This window comes from Panulirus ornatus, chromosome 13 (genome assembly GCF_036320965.1).
Source record: "Panulirus ornatus isolate Po-2019 chromosome 13, ASM3632096v1, whole genome shotgun sequence".
NCBI classification, from domain to species: Eukaryota; Metazoa; Arthropoda; class Malacostraca; order Decapoda; family Palinuridae; genus Panulirus; species Panulirus ornatus.
In genome coordinates, this window is record NC_092236.1 from 48,742,258 (window position 1) to 48,762,777 (window position 20,520).

The 20,520-nt window shown below is 43.9% G+C and overlaps 1 protein-coding gene across 1 annotated transcript in view; it reads left to right on the plus strand.

Annotated features, from left to right (window-relative positions):
- LOC139752848 (cGMP-dependent protein kinase, isozyme 1-like) overlaps positions 1-20,520 on the plus strand; it is a 378,255-nt gene that overhangs the window by 283,414 nt on the left and 74,321 nt on the right. Inside the window, exons 3-4 of the mRNA XM_071668811.1 lie at positions 17,839-17,981; positions 19,517-19,654. Of these exons, the coding sequence (XP_071524912.1) occupies positions 17,839-17,981; positions 19,517-19,654 (281 nt within the window). The remainder of the gene's footprint in view (positions 1-17,838; positions 17,982-19,516; positions 19,655-20,520) is intronic.

Sequence of the window (20,520 nt, forward strand, 5' to 3'; positions counted from 1 at the left end):
GAGAAAGAAATTCTCTCATCTTAAAGGTTCCAGTCATGAAAAAAAAAAAAAAAAAGGGTGTGGTGTTGGGGCGCTAGCGCTGCAAGTCCAGGCCTTAATTGAAACCAGGAGCGTGGTTAAGCAGAGGGAGAAATATTTGAGGAATGTTTGGAGGAAATAGGAGACCTGCATTTTAAAAAAGACTCGGGTCGTAATGTCTGTGGAAGACATGACGGGGTTCAAGAGTTCCAAAGCTTCGTATCGTGAGGGAGGAAACAGATATCACAAGGGCCCACCCTTGGCTCGCCATCGGCTACAGAGGAATTTTATGAGGTAGTAGCTTGCTGGGTATGACGTGGTCTAGGTCATGATCGAGGGGCACAAGGAGCCAGCTCGGGAGCAGAAACCAGAGCAATATCTGTAGAAAAGAGAAAGTGAACCATCATTGCAACGTACGATAAGTAGTTCAGATCTTGAGGTCAGACTGCGAGGTTTGTGAGGTAGGACTGCTATGGACTGTGTTCGTTTTAGTAATCATGTAGACCGCGAACCCCTGTATATGATCGGAGTAACTGTTCTGAAGGGGAAGATTACGCCATTTGAACAGGATTCCAAGTTTCGTCAAGGCCGACTCAGTTATTTTTGTAATGTGAAGGTTTCAGGGATATGTTAGATGGTACAGTGGTACCAAGGATGTTTACTGTCTTGATTACACATCCGTCAGAAGAGATAGGAAAGTTTTTTTTATTATTTATTCAGTTTTTTTGTTTGTTTTTTTAGCTGAGACGGGGGCAGCAAGTGTGAGTGTGAACATATGTATACATGTATATGTCTGTGTATGTATATGTATGTATACGTTGAAATGTATAGGTATGTATATATGCGTGTCTGAGCGTCGTTTATGTATATACCTGTGTATGTGGGTGGGTTGGGCCTTTCTTTCGTCTGTTTCCTTGCGCTACCTCGCAAACGCGGGAGACAGCGAATAAGTATAAAGGGGAAAAAAAAAAAAAAAAATATATATATATATATATATATATATATATATATATATATATATATATATATATATATATATATATATATATTTCCCTGGGGATAGGGGAGAAAGAATACTTCCCACATATTCCCTGCGTGTCGTAGAAGGCGACTAAAAGGGAAGGGAGCGGGGTGCTGGAAATCCTCCCCTCTCTCTTTTTTTTTTTTTTTCCAAAGGAAGGAACAGAGAAGGGGGCTGGTTGAGGATGTTTCCTCAGAGGCCCAGTCCTCTGTTCTTAACGCTACCTCGCTGACGCGGGAAATGGCGAATAGTATGAAAGAAAAGATATATATATATATATATATATATATATATATATATATATATATATATATATATATATATATATATATATCTCCTAAGCCACGCATCTATTTTATCGACCAACCACTAGGGGAGGATGAACAGCTGGGTTGACTGTGGATTGTGAAAGGGTTTTTAGAGATAGACATTTATCTGGACCAGGTAGCGTCTGCCTTTCTGAGATATCCTGTCTGAGTGTATGGAGAGGTTTGAGACTGGAGGACACGCAGGTCGAGCAGGAGAGGATGGGGCGGATGTGAAGGAAGCCGGTGTTGAGGAAAGAGAATTCGTTGATAAAAAGGAGTGAGAATGTAGGAGACAGGTCAGAACCCTGAGGGACGCCCATGTTATTACGGGAAGACGGGGAGGCTGATCCATCGACGGTGATGGAGAATGATCGGCCAGAGAGGAAGGCACGTTAAGACGGAGGGTAATACTGGCGAGCCTGGAGATGAGACCATGATGTCCGTGGCCTTAAGAAGCCTTTGAGACATCAAGGACAACGACGCAGGAGTCTCCGAAGCCTGTCCTCGATGATGGCCAGATATTAACAAGACGGCGGCCAAGTGCATCATGAGTGTGTCTTGCCTCACGACGACCGTACTGATGATCAGAGGGAAGACAGTGAGGTCCAAGGTGCCTGACGGTGTGGGAGTTAGAATGGCTGGCCTTCGCTAGTGTAGGTTATGCCAGTGTGTCTCCAGGTAGGTGGGGGGAAGTTTTGACTGCTAGACAGTGAGAAAGGAAGCGATACGGTAAACATCGTGAGAGACACAGTGGCTGCCTGAATGAGGATGAGACAGAGCAAGATGTGAGAGAGGAGGGAAGAGAGCAAGGGGTGAGAGAGAGAGATTACAAGGGGCGAGATAAGAACGCAGGGGCGGTCATGGTCCGTCTGTGTCTGTGTCTGTGTAGGGGAAGAGTGCCTGGGTGTATGTGTGGACGTGGGTGTCTGTGTATGTGTAGGGGAAGAGTGCCTGGGTGTATGTGTGGATGTGGGTGCATGTTGAGAGTTAGAGGTGTGCAAGAGTCTCTCTCTCTCTCTCTCTCTCTCTCTCTCTCTCTCTCTCTCTCTCTCTCTCTCTCTCTCTCTCCAAGACTTTAATGAGGACGGTAGAAGCATGGTGATAATTGGAGCCTCCAGATTTATATGGAGTTATCCATTAGCACGATGAAGGGGTGGGTTTGAAGGGAGGAGGAAGAATTCATCTGAAAGTCGATATCTACAAAACGTATCGCTGGTCGTCACCGTGTGAGGTTTAGATCCGGCGTTTGATACCCGGAAGTGTCGTGGACTCGCGTTACGGGAACACAAAAAGGAATTCAGACCTCAACAGACCACTGGCGTCCCTCGAGGATGTTCGTGATAGTAGAGGAACGTCAGAATCTCTCAGGTTAGTGTGACCAAAGTTAGAAGATATACAGATAATTTAAAGCTATAAACCTGTGGACTGTTCGTGTGAGTAATGAGATGCAAATAATGTTGGTGTTGGACGTGTCTATGATGTCTGCTCTTAATCGTATCACGGCCACTGCTTTCAGCCACTCTAATCGGTAAATGGTAAGATAACATTCCAGTTGGCCTCCTTCGAGGGAAAGTGTTGGCCCACGAGTTTTGTATCCATTACTACAAGTGAAATCAGACAAATTAAGCCGTAATTAACTTGTCAGATGGAGATTACCAAAGCCTTTGATCATTTTGAGTACCTGAATTAGATTACCTCTTAACCTTCTCTTTTCTGAGCTAAATTGATTTAAGTCGATCAGTCAGCTGTCATAGGATTTGATTATCAATTGGAGAATCATCTTGGTCGCTCGCTGTTGTACTCTTCCCATTCTGTCTGTCTGTCTCTTTTTTTTGAGACTAAGGTGATGGAAACTGACCACAGTCTTCAAGATAGGGACGCTACAGTAAATTGTAGAGTGAGGATTATTTTCGCAGCCTTAAATTCGAAAGTCCTTCTTACGAATCCACAAATCTTTGTCGTTCTTTTCTCACTGCTTCTGTGTCGTGCTTACTTATCAGAGATTATCACACCCAAGTCTTTTTTTTTTTCCCCTCGTTAATCTCTTGTAGTTAAAGTTATTCCATAATTGTATCTTGTCTTTTTGCTTTTACTACCTGTATGTAAAAAAAAAAAAAAAAGGAAAGTCTGCACTCAACTATATTGAGATTGGTTTTCCCAGCGTGTGAGCCCAGACCATCAGTTTGAAGATGAAGACGTAATAAAAGTTGCGTCTCTCTTACCATATAGTGGTGGAGAGGCGGCTGGAGCTCACCTCTTGAGCACGAATGTACGACCCTTGAGGGTTAACGATATTCCTCCCCGAACCGGGGGGACTGAAACCTCCGGAACGATGTAACGACTAATCGAACCAGAGGTAACGACCTCGAATGACGCAACTGCACTTCGAGCAGGAGGAGAGGACCCTACCAGACGACAGGGCTCTGTGGCCTGACCTTTACCAGAGACTTCCTTATGAGAGTGAGGCCAGAGGTTACGACACCATCACCGAAGGGTCGTACCGTCGTGCTCGAGGATCGTACCGTCATACCAAAGGACCGTACTGTCGTGCTCAAGGATCGTACCGTCGTGCTAAAGGGTCTTACCGTCGTGCTGGAGGATCGCACCGTCGTGCTAAAGGGTCGTACCGTCGTACTCAGCATCGTACCGTCGTATTCAAGAGTCGTATCGTGCTCAAGCATCGTACCGTAGTGCTCAAGCATCGCACCGCCGTACTCAAGCATCGTACCGTCGTACTCAAGCGTCGTACCGTCGCACTCAAGCGTCGTACCGTCGTACTCAAGCGTCGTACCGCCGTAATCAAGAAACTCAATCCATTTCACGGAAAGAACTTGACTGAATGATTGGAGTTGGTCTCCTGGCGGGGGACGACCACCACCCACTCCACCACCCACTCCACCACCCACTCCACCACCCACTCCACCACCACCCACTCCACCACCCACTCCACCACCACCCACCTGTGTTGGGTGGCACTGTAGTGCTTGCTAGCCCCGCAACCACCACCAGGACACGACAACATCGTCGCCTCAACACAACGGGACGACAACACAGTGGTACTGTCACCACCACCACGAATCAGCCAGCCAACTCTTTTTGAGTTTTCCCCTCCAGTATAGAGTTCCCCTGCCTCACCCCAGCCAGACACCCCTGCTTCCTCACCCCAGCCAGACACCCTTGCTCCCTCACCCCAGCCAGACACCCCTGCTTCCTCACCCCAGCCAGACACCCCTGCTCCCTCACCCCAGCCAGACACCCCTGCTTCTTCACCCCAGCCAGACACCCCTGCTTCCTCACCCCAGCCAGACACCCCTGCTTCCTCACCCCAGCCAGACATCCCTCCACCCATATCGTAACACGAATGTAACGCCCCAGTAACACACCCCAGGAGAGACCATCGGATATATGAGGACGGCTCGTGTACAACAAATTATAATAAATTTCGTAATTTCATTTTCCTTTTTTTGCCGCCAAACATTAGTGGCGCTGAGAGAGAGAGAGAGAGAGAGAGAGAGAGAGAGAGAGAGAGAGAGAGAGAGAGAGAGAGAGAGAGAGAGACGTATTATGTGATGTATTTACGACACGTCGTCATGAGAAGTCGTACATATGACGTTCGTGGTTCGTCTTGTTTATTTTGCTTCTTTAATTCCATAAACTGGGACGTTGCTGGGTCGAGCTGAGATGGAACACACACACACGCCCACCCACACCCTGGACGACTAGGGAGACCCCCCTCCACCTCACATCTGGACGACTAGCGGAACATTCCTACCTCAGTACGACCAGGGGAAACTTCCTCCGAGAGGACCAGGGGAACCTTCCTCCTTATGGACGACCAGGGGAACCCTCCTCCTGATGGACGACCAGGGGAACCCTCCTCCTGATGAAAGACCAGGGGAACCCTCCTCCTTATAGACGACCAGGGGAACCCTTCTCATTATGGACGACCAGGGGAACCCTCCTCATTATGGACGACCAGGGGAACCCTCCTCCTTATGGACGACCTGAGGAACCTTCCTCCTTATGGACGACCAGGAGAACCCTCCTCGTATACGACCAGGGAACCCTCCTCGTGTACGACCAGGAGAACCCTCCTCTTTATGGACGACTAGGGGAACCCTCCTCCTTATGGACGACCAGGGGAACCCTCCTCCTTATGGACGACCAGGGGAACCCTCCTCCTTATGGACGACCAGGGGAACCCTCCTCCTTATGGACGACCAGGGGAACCCTCCTCCTTATGGACGACCTGAGGAACCTTCCTCCTTATGGACGACCAGGGGAACCCTCCTCGTGCACGACCAGGAGAACGTTCCTCCTTCCGTTGTTTTTCGGTCTTCGTCCGTCAGATCCTTTCGTCCATAGTTGTTCATCCTGAGTCCATCTGACGTCCATCAGGGTGTCCACTTCCGTCTGTCGTCCACCACTCGCTGAGTCTCACCGTCTTTCCTCAGGGGGTCGAGTTCTTGAAGTCACGACGGATGAGATCTCTCGTATTTTCCTCCCAGGTTGCTGTGTAAGACTTGTTCTTCATACTTGATCCTGGGAGTGGGATGTGGTTTCCCAGGAGGCTCTGCCAGAGTTTGGATCTGTCACATACCGTCAGTGTCAGGTGGGAAGGACTGCCTGGCTTGGTAGTCTTAATTCCGCGGGCATTTTGCATTGGTCGATCCGGATTCACCATAGCTTCGTAGAACGGATGTTATAGGGGATTTTCTCGCGTTCGTCCGCCTGAGCGAGTGGCGTTACAAGTAGGCGACATACCACCAACTAGGAATGTAAGCAGTGATGTTTGGCTGAGATAGACGCCCTTCTGGATGGCTCTGTCATCATAGCCGGGAAAATAAGAGGGTGGGGTCGGGTGTGTCGCCTTGCGGCACGCCATTAGTCTGTTGTTTGGCCCGTTGATAGCGTTCATGATGGAGACCGTAAATAAAGGGGAGCAGCCATGAGAGAGATTTACCGGTAGATGTAGGCACCAGACAGCACTTGTGGAAGACATGTAATGTTGTCTTACCATCATTCATTAGTAGCCAGGTACATCTGTCTCCTGGAAGAATTTGGTTCGAAATATCAACTATGCTGTTGACCACACTGTCACATCCTGGTTCTGAAAGATGATGAAATACGTTTGGTTGGATCTCCTGTGTGTTGCAGGTGACTGCAGTCCCCCCCAGTCTCCTGCCGACGTCAGGGGTGAGGGATGTGTTTGACATGACCTGACTGGCTGAGTGTGGTGTGTGTATATGTATACCGGAGTGTCTCCACATTGACCGGAAAATACCGAACCTTTAAGCTTTCAGGAAGATTTTTGTAAGGTGTTATCCGTATCATCAAGGGCCATGTTTACATATATATATATGTGTGTGTGTGTGTGTAATTTTCGTGGGTTCTGCAACAAGTGGCATTGCTGTAGTTCAAGGTAGATCCTTTCATCAGGTCTGTTCTTAAAGCTACGAGTTATTTCTTACTTTGGGTAGCATTCAGGGGGTCACAGAGTCATGGACGAGTTTCATTTTAATTGTATTGTATTGTCTTCTAGATTTGTGGTTGTTTTAGAGATCTGTCCATGATTATCCGTAGCCTTTGATGTAAGCTGTCTACCTCCGCCTCATTATTGACCCCTCTCTTATGGCTTGCCTGTGGCCTCACCCTCATCATCCTCGCTGGGGAAAACCATCTCACTAGCGAACCAGAGGAAAGAATGCCCACTATTTAAGCACAGAGTGTTGGTTGTCAAGTCAGCGTCCTACGCTTGACGCATGATCCTCCGGGCGAATAACCCGACATTGACGTGCGCCAGCAGACATGGTCGCCACCGATGATTTCTATGTAGCGCCAGATCCTGGCCACACTTTACGCCACACACATACACACACACACCGCATCTGTGACCATTTGGTCCTTTGTAACCTCTCACAGTACATTTCAGGCACGTGTGTATGTCACTAATCAGATATGTAGTTAATAGGAACAAAAGAATTGGTGTTGATGATAGTAGTAGTTAGAGGGAGAATGATAGTAGCGAATTGATAGTAAGTGTAGTATATAAGAGCGATTGTATTGGAGTGGTATTATCATGTCCTTTGCGTACGACGACACGACCTTTAAGCAAAACGGTACGGCCCTTGAGTACGGCCCCTGAGCATGACGGTACGATCCTTGAGCAAGACTGTACGGCCTTGGAACACGACGGTACGAGCCTTGAGCACGATGGCATAGCCCCAGAGCACGACTGTATGGTCCTGAACACGACGGTACGATACTTGAGCAAGACGCTACGACCCTCGAACACGACGACCTTTGAGCACGACTTACACGACTCAGTTACGATAGCGTATCCGTTCACCTTAGCCTTTTTAAAGGGCCAGACCATCATTCTCCAGAGGTCGTACCGTCGTGCAGAAGAGTCGTCTATGGCGTACCCCCGGTGCTCAAGGGTCGTACTGTGATACCTTAAGGGTCGTGAGAGAACAGCCACGACGACCCCCCAGCCCGTCAACGACCATGGTCTTGCTCATCTCTCAGCATGTGTTACCTGCCAGTCATCTCCTCCTTAATTAGACTCAAAGGTTGATTACACCAGTAGCCCATAAGACTCGCTCTGGGTTGATCACTCTGGCTTGTGTCTCCGGCACGAAAACAAATTTAATGACCAGTAAACAGGTGGGTCATCTTGGACGTGGTATCCCGTAACGTTTTCTATAATATATATATATATATATATATATATATATATATATATATATATATATATATATATATATATATATATATATATATATATATTAGTTTGAAAGATATATATATATATATATATATATATATATATATATATATATATATATATATATATATTCAATACGCTTACATATAAGCTTTAGAAAGACTGTGATCATCCAGTGGACGAAGACTTGATGGCGACGGTGAGCGCCCCATGGCTGCAATGCTCTGACCTTTAACCTGACCCTTTCCAGATCAGAAACCCCCCCACGCCATCTTACCCATTTTCTTTATCACCCGTCGCCTCCCTTACTCGTCCGTGCATTTCTTGGTATTTCTCTTGCCGCTGCATTCTCCAAGACGAGGTCATAATCGTGCCACATTTCATTAATATCATAATTTATAGCGAGCATGTGGCGACTGCTTGAGCATTAGTGGGGACAAGCGTGTAATCGTGCCCCAGACTATACCTCCGCCTTCGTTACTCGGTCTGTTGGGGGAGCTGGTGTGGCGAGAGAGAGTTGGCAGACGATTTATTTAGGGTAGACACTTAACACAATTTATCTTGTAGCGAGGAAGAAGAGAAAATAGTTCATATATATATATATATATATATATATATATATATATATATATATATAGAGAGAGAGAGAGAGAGAGAGAGAGAGAGAGAGAGAAATTTTATTTTATGAAATATATGTCTATCTATCCATCTATCAATATATATATATATATATATATATATATATATATATATATATATATGCTGCACATCGCAAGTGGGCTTTGAGCCTGTGAGTGGGAAGCAGTGTTGCCACTGTCCTCCTGCAGTTTATTCAATCTTCCAATTCTGCATTTCTTTTAAGATTTCGTCTCTCAGTTTTTACAAGGTCAACCAGGCTGCTAGTCTTCGTACAACTGGTAACCAGTAAAATTCCACCTCATTTGTTCATCCATTGTCTCGAAATGTCTCTCCCTTCTTCAACTATGCTTGTTCAGATGTGAAATACAACACCAGTAGTAACACCTAATGATTATTGCAGTTCTTTGTTGTTTACTTGATATCGTAATTTGTTCAGCTTTTTGTGGCCAAGGTAATTGTTTTTGGCTTCATTTGTGTCGCTATCAATCTAGTAACGTCTACGGCTGTGCTTTTGTTCATTGTTTATATTGCCATTAGTTGTGAATATGACTATCTATCTATCTATTTGTCTATATATATATATATATATATATATATATATATATATATATATATATATATATATATATATATATAAGCACATGGCAGCAGGTACATTTTTATCTTGTAGTAAGAAGCAAGAGATAGCATACCTAAAATACGAGCAAGGCTGTTAACAACAGCTCACGGGGAAATAGGATGGCAGGGTCGGTGTCGGAGGCACTGCCAGGGGTTGTCACGTGGGGCGCCAGGGTGACTGACATGGCAACTGACAGAATTGCTGAGAGGGAAAACACAAGGGGAGGAGGAAGGGCCCCAGGCAGTAGTTGAGAGGGTGGCAACAATGCGAGGCGCGTCGGGGGAAAAGAAGTGAGTGTACCATGGATGGTGTTAGGGAAGGTACCGGGTTTGGCAGCCATAGAGAATGCCGGTAGTCACTGCCAAAGGAGGTGGGGACACATGTAGGCGCACTGCGGTGTTGCCAAGGGGAGGTGGTGGAGGAGGTCACAGTGAATGCCCCCGTGATGGCGTCAGGGTGGATGCTAGCTAGAATGGTGGCGGGCGGGGAAGCATTTCTCCCCACACTCTAGTTCCGCAAGGGATCACTATATACATAACCCTTTCATAATATAGCCGTCGTTAATGAGAACGCTTGAGTCTGGTGAGACGAATGTTGTTAATAAAGACTGACTTTACGGTTGCGCTCTGCTGACGCCCAGGTGACGACAACACCGCTAGAGCGAGTGCTTGTGGGGGGAAATCCGTTACATGTTATGTTACGTTACCTGCCTCACTTTTTTTTCTTATTTCCATCTTCATTTTCGTCTTTGGAACTTGCTCTTTTCTTGTTCGTCTAAGAATAAAAGAACATTAGCGATATCATTCATTGTACGGGATATACATAAAAGGAAAATATGATAATTCGATGATATGTGATATCTGGCATCTCATAATCTATATAATAAGGAATTCCTCACATCTGAATAGTGATGGGGTCCATGACGAGATAGTGGTGCAGACAGTGGCTCCTTCGCTTCTTATGTCTATGAATTATGGTTATTGTCAAGCCAGCTGAGTGTTTACGAGTTTGTTGTGACAGTGTCATGACTCCATGTAAGTAGAATAAATGAATTATTAACCAAATATGTTTCCTTGAACGGATATGTTTTATTAGACGTATTATCCCGCGCACTTGTCTTCACAGTGGGTAGCCAAGAAGTTTTTGTTTTTTGGGGAAGCCTTTATTCCAGTGAAGCTGCGGAAGTGTAAGCGTTGTATTCACTTATTTTCAACGATACCTAGTAGTGATGTAAGCAGAAAAATGATAGATGGAGAAATTATGAAGACTTGGAAATGTTTTGATGACTTACGATGATAAACATATGAAACCTGGCACATGTAACTGCCGACAGCTGCCCAAACTTCTCTGTATGATATATTGATGTTGACGTCTGTTGTTAGTAAACTCAGAAACCATCATTTCAAGCAATATTGTAAGTCATACAGAGGATCACCACTTAGTAAAGATTCACAACGAGTTTAAACGAAGAAATCGTTCATGTTTGATGAATCTACTTTGATTATGTTAGTCAACTTATATGATGAAAGCAAAGCAGTTTGTTGTCAATTTGTATTCCAGAAAAGCGTTTGATAAGCACTAGGCGTTTCAAAGTTAAGCCACTTGGTCAACTGGCTGTAAGCAAAAAAATAGTAATTATTGGTCAAACCTCAGAGTGGTAAGACATAACAAGTGGTGTGTCTCAGAGATCAGTCTTAGGCCCAAGCTGGTTCTCTTTCTCTGATATGTTCATGTCATACGTAATGGGCTGCTTTATAATATCTCAAAAATTCGGAGACGATACTGAGCTAGGATATAATGCTACAAAGAAGACTAAACGTCTGCAGAAAAAAAGAAAAAAACATGGACGAGGCTTACAAGCGCCAAATGAATTTGGCCATCGATAAGTGAAAAGTTTTACAGACCGGTGTTCTATGTAGAAATATGAAGGCAAGCGCTGTATGAGTTCTGTTGAAGTGCAAAAAGCAAATGGGTAAAAACGCATGACGTAATAACCCACGATGACCCAAGCCATATAAACGATACGTATAAGCAGTAAGATAGGCAAATAAAACTCTAGGCTCCATAGATTAGGCATTCGAGTTCAAGGAAATGAATTCTCTCTGGTGCATCCTTACCTTAAATATGGTGTTCAGTTTTGGTCATATATGAAAAAGACAAGAGTTCACTGGCCAGCTACCAAGATGATTCCCGAACTGAGAGAACATGTACGTTGAGAGCTGTGGTGTGTGATAGCTTGCGTGTAGTTTTGACGGCTGGATCTGTCCGATTCTAGTCGTAATAATGGTTCACCAACTCGTGGGTAAACGTCTTATTACGAGAGTTAGGTTACTTTATCTTGAAATGGATTGTTAACATGTGGATTTATCGACCAGTAAGCCTAGTTGAACGCCACACCTGAAATTACGTCTAACAGTGAAACACAAATATATCAAGTGCACGACCGGCAGTATGCATGTTTGTAGTTGAATATAAACTTCGACATTTCTTCGTAACGAATTGGTTTAGTTTTTCCTCATATCTCACTAACATCCGTTTCCGGTCTCTTCCAGTATCACAGACAGCCTTAGAATGACCCAGTGGTTTGATTTGAATTGCTTTTCTCTGTATTACTTTGTAATCTTCATAACAGTGAAAGATGATGTAACCACCAGTTGACCCGTACAAGTTTAACGTTTAAGTCAAATATTCTGACTTGAGGACTGTCTCTCTGATAATAATTGTTCCGTCTATCAATTAACCCTAACCACATGTCATTTGTTTTTTCTATTACCATAGCGGTACAAAATACGAGAAAGCTCACAAGCTCTTTAGAAGTGTTATGATAATTACCCACTTTTTAAGGTTACGGGCATTTGTATGATTTTTCTATTAGAGTCCTCATGTATATTTGCAAAATATTTAGTTTTCCTTTCTGAAAACCTGTTGCGGATATTTTGGCGGTGGTGTGTAATGCTGAAATTATTGTTGGTATTTCACACATCCATGGAAGGAATAGTAGGTTGTGTTATAGTTAATAGTTAAGTGATGTTACTGGGCTTGTTGTGAGACATATGACACCATATGGTCAACATTTTCAGGATCTAGCCTAGCCTACATGACACCATATGGTCACATTTATAGGATCTCGCCTAGCCTATATGACACCATATAGTCATATTTACAGAATCTAGGGTCTTTATGAGTCTATTTTTTTTACGTCTTTTTTTACCACATTGTAGTGTTAAGGGATTACATAATGAATCCTTTTGATGAAGTGTGAGACAAGTGTCACCTGTTTTGTTATATTTCCGTCGTATGTTGCCGAGCGTTTCCTTTTGAAACCTTGTGTTCATTGTGGGTTTGTCGTCCATCTCTTCGTTCTGCTCAAACTGACTTGCATTTTTTTTTTTTTTTTTTTTTTAGTTCTCCTTCTCCCCAGTCTTCTTATTCTTCTCCTTTATCCCTCCTCCCCTCAGTCAGTATGCCACCTCCCAGCAAACACAAAGCTGTCAGATGTCGTCAGCCCAGATTGACGGCAAACCGTCTTGGCGCACCACCTTTCCCTATCGTATGACCTTACCACGCTGCATATTATATATATATATATATATATATATATATATATATATATATATATATATATATATATGTATGTATGTATGTATGTATTGTTCGTAAGTTTGTTGCATCTTAGGCAAGACGGGTCAACTGTGTTAAGCCGGTGTCTGTAATGTTGCAGAGATGGGCGGTGTCCAGGACGCAGACGAGAAAGGTTAACTCGTTCATGTCTGGAGACGGTAGTTTTAAGATGGTTGTATGTTTGGCGGGATGGCGTTTAAGACCGGGTTAGGAGGTCGGTTATTTAGAGTTTGTCTGGTCATTTATATATTTTACCGGCATTGTGCTTGTTGGGGGTTCATGGTTTATGTAAGTATAGGTTGTTGAAGTGTGAGGCAAGGGGTAAGGTTTTTATTTCTACGTAGGGGTTGGTGGCTAGTTATAGATGGAAAGGGTTTAAGTGCCGTTAGAAATAACTTGAGGGTCGAGCATACTGGGTGAGATGGTATCAGGGATAGTTTTGTGTCTTTGTGAGGGTGTTGGATGTTTGAGATGGCTAGGCAACGGGTGATTGCTCTCTCAGTGAATATGATGGTAAGGGATGAACGTGGTGATGAGTGATAATGCACATGATGGTTAGTGTCGCTCAATATCGGATAAATATCATTTTTCCCCTTTTATTTGTGTTTCAAATGACCTCTTGAGATCATAGATCAAACAACAGTATTTATCACTATATATGCATCTAGGGAGGATATTTTGGTCAGTTGATGTACCTTGATACTGAGGTATTTAAGGGTTATATGATGGTAGAAATAACTGCTATTTGCTAGTGTTCCTAGCTGGCGATGAATGTTGATTCGTACAAGAGAAGATAAAGGAATTCATTGAATAAGTGTAAAAGAAAGTTGCCGTTCTTGGCAACATATCTCTCCTTTTTTAGGGAGCCATCTTTAAGCCTAGGATATTAAAGTTAATTCTCCCTTGGTTATTAGGATAAATTTCCAGATGTGTCAACGGTGTTGTGCCACATGTCGATCCACAGCATGTACCTTTGTTGGTAGTTGAGCACCACTTCCTCATTTCTTCATGAGTCACATTTCTTAAACACTGTCTCATAATGATCGCTCGTCACCAAGGCTTGGACATGTGTCCCACATACAGTTCGAGGAACATCGCATACCTCCAGCAGACCCCCAGCATGGCACGTTCCTAGAACTGACATGACCTCTATGGTTAGCAGTGAGACAGACATTAGCGGTTCCTCGTGTGGTGGATATACCAATTCAAGTGTTGTTTGACGCGTCTCTGGAAGAGGTTTGTCTTAACGGTAAACCATGAGAAGCTTAGTCCTTCTAGAGTTAACTGAAGACATCTTCCTGTTGGTTATAGGTCAGGAGTTGTATTTACTTGCCCGCCTCCCATGCATTCTCTGTCATGGAATTTCAGGTGAAGCCGACTGCCGTGGGGAAGTGATTGGGTTCCTCTTCATCAGTCACTGGTAACCATTATCATCTCTCAGTATCTCAGTTTGCAGACTAGTCTCCTGTCGCTGGAGATGCCTCATCTCTGGACTGGAATCATTTTTCACTATTTCCCCTTCCCGCCACAGCTGGGAGAGGCAGGACTGGCCTTGTACCAGCGGAAGGGTTGAATTGTATTGGTTCTTTAATGTTTAATGGCTGGATTATGGTTGACCTGCATTCCATATGACGGAACAAGTCCTTAGATCAAGTTCGTTTCCGAAACTTTATAGTCGGGAGTTCGGATCTCAGAAGAAGTGTCCTTGATATGTGTGTGGTGGTCGCTGATCCTGCCTTCATCATAGTAGACTGCCATATGCATCAACCTTTATTGATAGCGGGAAATGATTTCTGTCAAAATTTAGATGTTTTAGACTATCATTCTTGTCAGTGAATCTTTTGTTATTGTCTTTCAAGCTGTTGCACCTGATAAGGATGAAGCAACCCATGTGTGACTGATACATTGTTATGCAATGTTACTACTTTCAGAGGGGTCATAGAGAGAGCTGGAGGACACTCTACGGATCTGTGTTTGAGGAACTATCATACAAAGATAGAAAATGTTTTATCTAATGATTCAGACCTTGAAAATCAAGAATATTGTTGGTTGTAATAGATGTAACAGTATTCTGTGTTGTTAGAATGATTTGCATATGAGTTGAGTCGTCATTATTTTTATATTTTGCTAAAAGAAAATAAAGAAATATGTTTTGGAATAATTTTGTATCTGAATGTCGTCCCGTCGTGCTCAAGGGTCGGATCTGAATGTCGTACCGTCGTGCTCAAGGGTCGGATCTGAATGTCGTACCGTCGTGCTCAAGGGTCGGATCTGAATGTCGTACCACCGTGTTCAAGGGTCGTATCTGAATGTCGTACCGTCGTGCTCAAGGGTCGTATCAGATTGTCGTACCGTCGTGTTCAAGGGTCGTATCAGATTGTCGTACCGTCGTGTTCAAGGGTCGTACCCTCGTATTATATGGTCGTGTTCAGGGGGTCAAGTTTGCTTTCTAGGGAGTTGTGAAGGGAGGGGGGGGGGGGGACAGGTTGGGCAACGCGTGTAGCTGTCCTCACACACCACACATTCTTAGCTTCTGACGATCATTTTGGTTCGACGTAAGATTGTTGACACTGCTGTGGAGGAGGGGAGCTGTAGCCACGAATTGTAGGTTTCATTTTACTCTCTCTCTCTCTCTCTCTCTCTCTCTCTCTCTCTCTCTCTCTCTCTCTCTCTCTCTCTCTCTCTCTCTCTCTCTCTCTCTCCTCTCTCTCTCTCTCTCTCTCTCTCTCTCTCTCTCTCTCTCTCTCTCTCTCTCTCTCTCTCTCTCAGAGCACTTTACGTCCTGGGATAGAAGACGTTCAGCCATGGCGTGTCACCATGGCTTGGTCGGTCAGAGAATCATTTACGAGCTGCAGTGCATTAGGCAGCCATTTTATCTGTCTCTCTGAGTCTTGCCCCATTGAGGTGACCCAGAGGTCACGATCGATGACCCGGAGGTGTACGTATTGGTCTGTGATGGTTTGTTGACCTGGTGAGTGATGGTATGACGCAGCCTGAGCCAGGGAGGCTCTCTCTCTCTCTCTCTCTCTCTCTCTCTCTCTCTCTCTATATATATATATATATATATATATATATATATATATATATATATATATATATATATATATACATATATATATATATATATATATATATATATATATATATATATATATATATATATATTTTTTTTTTTTTTTTTTTTTTTTTTTTTTTTTTTCCAAAAGAAGGAACAGAGAATTGGGCCAGGTGAGGGTATTCCCTCAAAGGCCCAGTCCTCTGTTCTTAATGCTACCTCGCTAACGCGGGAAATGGCGAATAGTATAAAAAAAAAAAGAGAAAAAAGATATATATATATATATATATATATACATCTTTATATATATATATATATATATATATATATATATATATATATATATATATATATATATATATATATATACGAGCTCGTTGTATGTTTTGGACAATCACATGTTTACCAAATGGCGTCCTAGCTTCGTCTCTTCGATGTATATCAACTGACTGTTATATATCTCTTGTGTCTCCCCTGATGATGTGATTATTACACGAAAGTGCACTTGGAAACTTTTCGTGTTTCATTTTCCCCGTGGACTCATAGGAATATCTTGATCACGCGCAAAATTGTGATCCTTTCCAATATATATATATGTATGGGGATAGGGGATTAAGAATACTTCCCACGTATTCCCTGCGTGTCGTAGAAGGCGACTAAAAGGGGAGGGAGCGGGGGGCTGGAAATCCTCCCCTCTCGTTTTTTTTTTTTAATTTTCCAAAAGAAGGAACAGAGGGGGCTAGGTGAGGATATTCCAAAAAAGGCCCAGTCCTCTGTTCTTGGCGCTACCTCGCTAACGCGGGAAATGGCGAATGGTTTGAAAGAAATATATATGTATATATATATATATATATATATATATATATATATATATATATATATATATATATATATATATATTATGTTACACCATGAACCGACATAGTGAGGAAACACCATCAGATCCTAAGGCTGGGCTAGACCTCGTGTACTGCCGAGTTTTGGGTTCACGGGAACGCACGCTGGGCGTGGCTTGTGTGTGTGTGTGTGTGTGTGTGTGTGTGTGTGTGTGATTATGACGCTGTGTGCATCTCATCCATCCTTGGTTAGTAGGACAGGATATCATGATTTGTGACAATATATTAGACTCTGTATGATAGTTCTTATCAAGAGTAATTCTAAAAGTTTTTTTTTTTTTTTATATATATAACAAGATAATCCAGGGAATATTTATCGGGTTACATCATGTTAAAGTTAACTTAAACGTCACAGAGTATAGCATTATTTTATAGTTATCTAAAAAAGAAAAATTATGGATGTATCTCTGGCCGTCAAAGATTAATTCAGATCTTATGACCGAGTCGACTGGAGGATGACGCAGGTCTTGCATGATGGGGCAGGTGGACACTGCCAGATGTGGCAGAAGTCGACTCTTGTTGCTTGATGTGTCTGTGTGTGTGTGTGTGTGTGTGTGTGTATACGATAAGCTGGTCAGTCATGTCTGTATGGAGACAGGTCAGCTAAACCAGACACCAGAAGGCGTTGGTCCTTCATCCTGCTTCATTAGGAGGTTGTAATCACGAATCATATCGATGAAATTATTACAGTGTCAATTATAGTTCATTCACTATAATGATGATGGTTGTTAGTGTTGTAATATTATCATTATTGATGTTATAATTGTGTATCAATGTTCTCGTAAGACACCATTATGATCATGGCTGTAGGTAGGGCATGCTAACTCACCGAGAATTCGTAAGTTTAGACATTTTATCAATTGATCAGCGAATAGATATGATGAAACATGACACCTGAGGTGACTGACCCTGTCTTGCCGTGTTGTCGTTGCAGATCGAAGCAGCTGATCAAGGACGCCATCATGGACAACGACTTCCTCAAACACCTGGACTCCAGCCAGGTGCGGGAGATCGTCGACTCCATGTACCCGCAGGAGTTCGCCGCGGGCTCCTGGGTCATCCGGGAGGGAGATGTAGGTGAGTCTGCGCAGGACCCGAGGACCAGAGACCTCCTCCTCCTCCTCCTCCTCCTCCTCTTCCTCCTCCTGGCCTCTCGTGTCACGTGACCCGCCCAGACGTGCACACACTTCAGAAGTGACTGAAGAATGTCCATGTTCACGAGGACCAGAGACCTCCTCCTCCTCCTCCTCCTCCTCCTCCTCCTCCTCCTCCTCCTCCTCCTCCTGGCCTCGCGTGTCACGTGACCCGCCCAGACGTGCACACACTTCAGAAGTGACTGAAGAATGTCCATGTTCACGAAGCCACTGCACTGTATCATTACGGTCATTAATTATGCTGTTATTCTAAGGTCCTTAGAAAGGAGAGGTTGGGTTATATTATGGCCCAGGGAGTCAACAGGAAGAGGATATGTTAAGTGGAAGATATGTGTACGTGTTATGGTGAACAATAGATATCGGGAAAGAGGATGATATCATCTGTTTATCTCATGATATCATACACGTTTACCTGAGGAACACATGGGAAGATATCAGACGTGTCAGGAAAGCGGATGGTGGTCTAAAGTTACCAGATTTGTAGCACAGATGTGAGGCAGTTGACTGTTGATGTGGGAAGTGGTGGTGCGTCACATGAGGTAAATGTGACGCGGAGGATGGAGCGTCACCGTCACTGTCTTGGGGGGGAGAGGGGGGGATGGTGACGTGTGTGAGTGGCACACGTCATCACAGGGGGGGAGGGGGAGAGAGTGTAGAGCAGGGGGTAAATATTTAGATGGCGAGACAGGTTTAGGCAGATGGGGGGAGGGGGGGGTGCTCTGGCTGACCCTGGTGTGAGGGGGCCCCCCTTACCCCCTGAATGAGGGGGGTCAGCTGGTTATGAGGTAAAGCGAAGTCTGGGAATAAGTCAGTCTATGTCTCTCTTTCTGGTCAGCATCTACATAGATCACAGGTTTTGATGTCACGTGTTCTATGTAAACTTCAGATGGCTTATATTAACGTGTTATGAACAACAGTGGAGTTGTAATGTTATTGTCACCAGGAGAGCACACACACAGAGGCAGGAGCTGCGGTGCAGGAAGACCACTCCTCCTGTATTGTCACTTGTCGAAATGTAAATAGGGAAAGGGGTCATGCGAAGGAGTTTTTCCTTTTAAATCTAGCTTGGCTGTTCCTGGCGCTACATCGCCATGGCAAGTAAAATGGAGCAGATATTGAAAACATTGTTATTATTATTATTAGTAGTAGTAGTAGTATATTAGATAATTAACATTTATTATTGAATGATAATGATTGTTATTATTATTATTATTATTATTATTATTATTATTATTATTATTGCTATATTGAATAATTAACATTTGTTATTATTGATTGATAATTAACTATTATTATTATTATTATAATTAGCATTTATTAATTAATAATTAACGTGTTATTATTAAAGATAGATTTGTTGCTATAATTTATGTTACTGTTCTTATCATGATAATTACTGAACTCGATACTGTCAGGCCAGCAGTAACGAGCAGTAACCGTGTATTCTCCCTGCTGCAGGGTCGCACCTGTACGTGTCCGCCGTAGGAGAGCTGGAGGTGGTGAAGGAGGGGGAGATCCTGGGCAGGATGTCGTCAGGCAAGGCCTTCGGGGAGCTGGCCATCCTGTACAACTGTACCCGCACCGCCAGCATCAAAGGTGAGGCGCTCCCTCATGCAGGGGGGAGACAAGGTACCACCCTCTCTACCAGTATTGCTACGGCAACATACACACACAACACACACACACACACACACACACACACCCTTCCTGCAGGAAGTACACATATCTTCCTCCTGTATTATACTGACACCTGCGTCATGTATACTGGTGATGAGTCGTCAGGTGTTCCTTACCACACGGTGTATGTTCGCCTCCTGTGTGGCGTCGACGTCAGCAGAATTTTCGCTCATATTTTTTCCTTGCGCTACCTCGCAAACGCGGGAGACAGCGACAAAGTATAATTTTTTTTTTTTTTTTTTTTTTTTTATACTTTGTCGCTGTCTCCCGCGTTTGCGAGGTAGCGCAAGGAAACAGACGAAAGAAATGGCCCCCCCCCATACACATGTACATACACACGTCCACACACGCAAATATACATACCTACACAGCTTTCCATGGTTTACCCCAGACGCTTCACATGCCTTGCTTCAATCCACTGACAGCACGTCAACCCCTGTATACCACATGACTCCAATTCACTCTATTTCTTGCCCTCCTTTCACCCTCCTGCATGTTCAGGCCCCGATCACACAAAATCTTTTTCACTCCATCTTTCCACCTCCAATTTGGTCTCCCTCTTCTCCTCGTTCCCTCCACCTCCGACACATATATCCTCTTGGTCAATCTCTCCTCACTCATTCTCTCCATGTGCCCAAACCATTTCAAAACACCCTCTTCTGCTCTCTCAACCACGCTCTTTTTATTTCCACACATCTCTCTTACCCTTACGTTACTTACTCGATCAAACCACCTCACACCACACATTGTCCTCAAACATCTCATTTCCAGCACATCCATCCTCC